Consider the following 2,893-nt stretch of genomic DNA (forward strand, 5'->3'; position numbering starts at 1 on the left):
TAGGTTATCTCTGTCTGACATTTAGACGAGAAAAATGAAATGTCAAATGCTAATTGAATTGCTCGAATTTCATGTTGGCAGCATTGCGCATTGACATTTATAAGAAAATGTCAAGTTGCTAATTGTATTTTTTATTCGCGTGCACTGTCTTGAGTCCATCAAGGAGATGCCTATTTGGTTTTTTCTATCGTTTATCTATCTATATTATTGAGGCAATGGTGGCGCGGGGGCACAAGCGTGCAACTGTCAACACGATGCTTGTGGGTTCGATCTTCACTCGGACAAGGAAATATTTAACTTTTTCATTTCATCGCTGTGGTAACAACGCAAAGCGTGTCATTGAGTTCCGTTGCTCAATAAGCAACGTCTCAAAATAATTAAGGAAAAATTCCTAGAGTAATTTATATCGACCAACAACCACGTATAAAAATGGCTAAAATTATCTGCGACTAAAATAAACAATAAACATAGAAAATAAGAATAAAAAAGAACAAACTTCTTTTTGAAATTATATAGTGTCAAAATAAAAGAATAATTAAAAATTATATTTAAAATAAAAATGTCAAAATAAGTAAAAATAAAAATTAATAAACATTTTAGAAAATAATAGAAAATCTATTAAAAAATGTCGAACCATCAGCTTCAGGAGTTACCAATTCAAATAACTAATGCTTTAATTTTTGGCACCGCATTTTCTTCTATGAGAGAAAAGTTTCTGACGGAGATGAAACGAATTGATGACGAGATAACAAAATTTAGGTACTAAAATTAATAGAAATTTTATTATCTAATATAAAAGTATCGTATATTTACATGTTGAAATTTAACAAATTGGGAATGAGGTAATTCGCTGTCATGACGCAGTGGAACAGCGTTTGGCTGTCAACGCGTTGATTGTGGATTCGATCGTGACTGAAATCAGTTATTTTCATTAGCTAAAATTTGGGCTGAAAATGGGGAATAGAGTGTAGACACCTAATATTCTCTATCTACTCTTCTATATACGTGACGTTGTTATCTAATATCTAATAAATAAAATAGCTTAAATGATGATCACATGTACGTTTGCTTAATATGTTTGTTTATTTCTGTCGTTAGCATATATCATTTGTTATATAATAGCTACTTTGAAGACTTCGCTACCCCAACCGTAGTCATGTATTAAAGACAGACATCACATTTCTTCTTATAATACTAGCTTGGGTCTCCATAGCCAGCCTGTATTACAACTTGATGGGACCACAGACGACCAAGCGACTTACGATTTCACTAATTCGCCAATCATCGATGGCGAAGGCGAAAACAGAACTCTGAAACTGCAATTTGACGTTAGCCAATTTGATCCTACTGAAGTAAGAAGTTATTTTTTTTCACTATTACCTACTATTATTTTACTTTATACAATTACACTAATTAACAATATATAAAAACAATATTTCTTCAGGTAACCGTCAGCATGTTGGACAATAAGCTAATGGTGTTAGCAGTGCACGAGGAACAGTCTGACACGAGCGCCACATTTAGGAAGTATCACCGAGAGTTCCAATTCCCTAAGGATGTGGACCCTGACACCATCGTGTCTTCCTTATCAAAGGACGGCGTGTTGATTGTTGAAGCGCCTTTACCTGCGGTTGCTAGCAAGAGTTTGGAACAATAAATTGAATTGAATTATTTGAAGTTTTCATTATTTTCAAATAATATGTTTTTTAATTTTTCCAAATTTAGTTAATAGTAATAGTTTTTTCTTAATTATGAATAATAATAATTCTTTCAAGAGTGCACGAAATGTAAATATTTTTTGGAACTTTTATGTATTTTGGTTCCAGAGTTATTAAAACAAATCTTAAACAATTATTAACAAATTGTCTATGCCAAAATATATGTACAAAAAATAGTTTATACAGCAATTTTTGTATTTTAGTTACGTGTTTTTTTAAATTTATTTCAATTGTAACATTGTAAGGTTAGTTGGCCATGCATTTCATTTTTATTGGCATTTGCGTGGTGCAGATAATGTGGCGGTAATGGCTCCTATCGGAATATGACATCGGTGACGTGGCGGATAAACAGCGGGGATGGAGTCACGCTGCGAGATTGGAGCATACTGAGACCTAACAAGATTTTTTTTTTCAGTTTCACGCTGTATCCCGCACATAGCAGGGTAGGTAGGGTAGAGGTAGCCTAGTGATAAGACAACCCATACTTTCCCCCTAATTCTGGCATTGTGTGTGCAGAAATGGAAATATAAACGTAAATAAATATTTCACTTCCTCGAGTGGGGATCGAACCCACGACCGTCACGTTACAGTCGCACCCTTGTGCTGCTGCGCCACTACGGTCTCAAATTTTCCAAATATTTATATTTTACATTTAAGATTAAATACTTTTTTAGAAAACATTACACAAAAATTAAAATGGCAGGATTTGAGGCCGCGAAAACTGTCCTAGAGCTCTGTCCATTAAAGAGTCATCATCAAAATAAACAGGATGAAAATTATCAAAATTATTAAATGTAATAAATCTCTCATTGTACCCCGGATCAGGTCACCTGGATATTCACACGTGTCTGTGTGTTGATGCGGCACGTCTCCATGGCGACCGCCGTAGTTTCAAGAAGAGCGGACGCTAGATAGCTGAATGCTAGATTACTTGCGCTTTTATATAAATAATTGTTGGTTTTTTTTTTCATTATTTATTGATTTGTGTTTGATTTTAGATAGTGACATTTACTTTTATTTTTTATATGAAATAAGTTATTTCCAATAATATAAAAACGATTGCTAATAATAATCTTTTACGCGACAACAAAGAAAAATTAAATATTTTTTCTGGAGCTGTATGCTTTGAAAACAAAAGAGATCCTATATTTTTATCTATTTATATCGAATACACC

At 33.4% G+C, this 2,893-nt stretch overlaps 1 protein-coding gene across 1 annotated transcript; it reads left to right on the plus strand.

Annotated features, from left to right (window-relative positions):
• Positions 1–625: 625 nt before the first annotated feature.
• On the plus strand, positions 626–1,657 carry LOC146533510 (protein lethal(2)essential for life-like). Its single transcript, XM_085195335.1, has 3 exons — positions 626–759; positions 1,199–1,352; positions 1,445–1,657. Exons 1-3 carry the CDS (start codon positions 626–628, stop codon positions 1,655–1,657), a joined length of 501 nt encoding a protein of 166 aa, XP_085051461.1.
• Positions 1,658–2,893: the final 1,236 nt, after the last annotated feature.

Source organism: Heliconius melpomene, chromosome 12, assembly GCF_056956725.1.
Source record: "Heliconius melpomene rosina isolate 202511_hmr_F chromosome 12, ASM5695672v1, whole genome shotgun sequence".
Taxonomy (NCBI): domain Eukaryota; kingdom Metazoa; phylum Arthropoda; class Insecta; order Lepidoptera; family Nymphalidae; genus Heliconius; species Heliconius melpomene.

Bases quoted from the DNA above. Each gene is read 5' to 3' on its own strand.
- LOC146533510 (XM_085195335.1), top strand. From the start codon at position 626: ATGTCGAACCATCAGCTTCAGGAGTTACCAATTCAAATAACTAATGCT. The intron at 760-1,198 runs GTACTAAAATTA...TTATAATACTAG, and splicing joins GACGAGATAACAAAATTTAG to CTTGGGTCTCCATAGCCAGC. The intron at 1,353-1,444 runs GTAAGAAGTTAT...ATATTTCTTCAG, and splicing joins GCCAATTTGATCCTACTGAA to GTAACCGTCAGCATGTTGGA.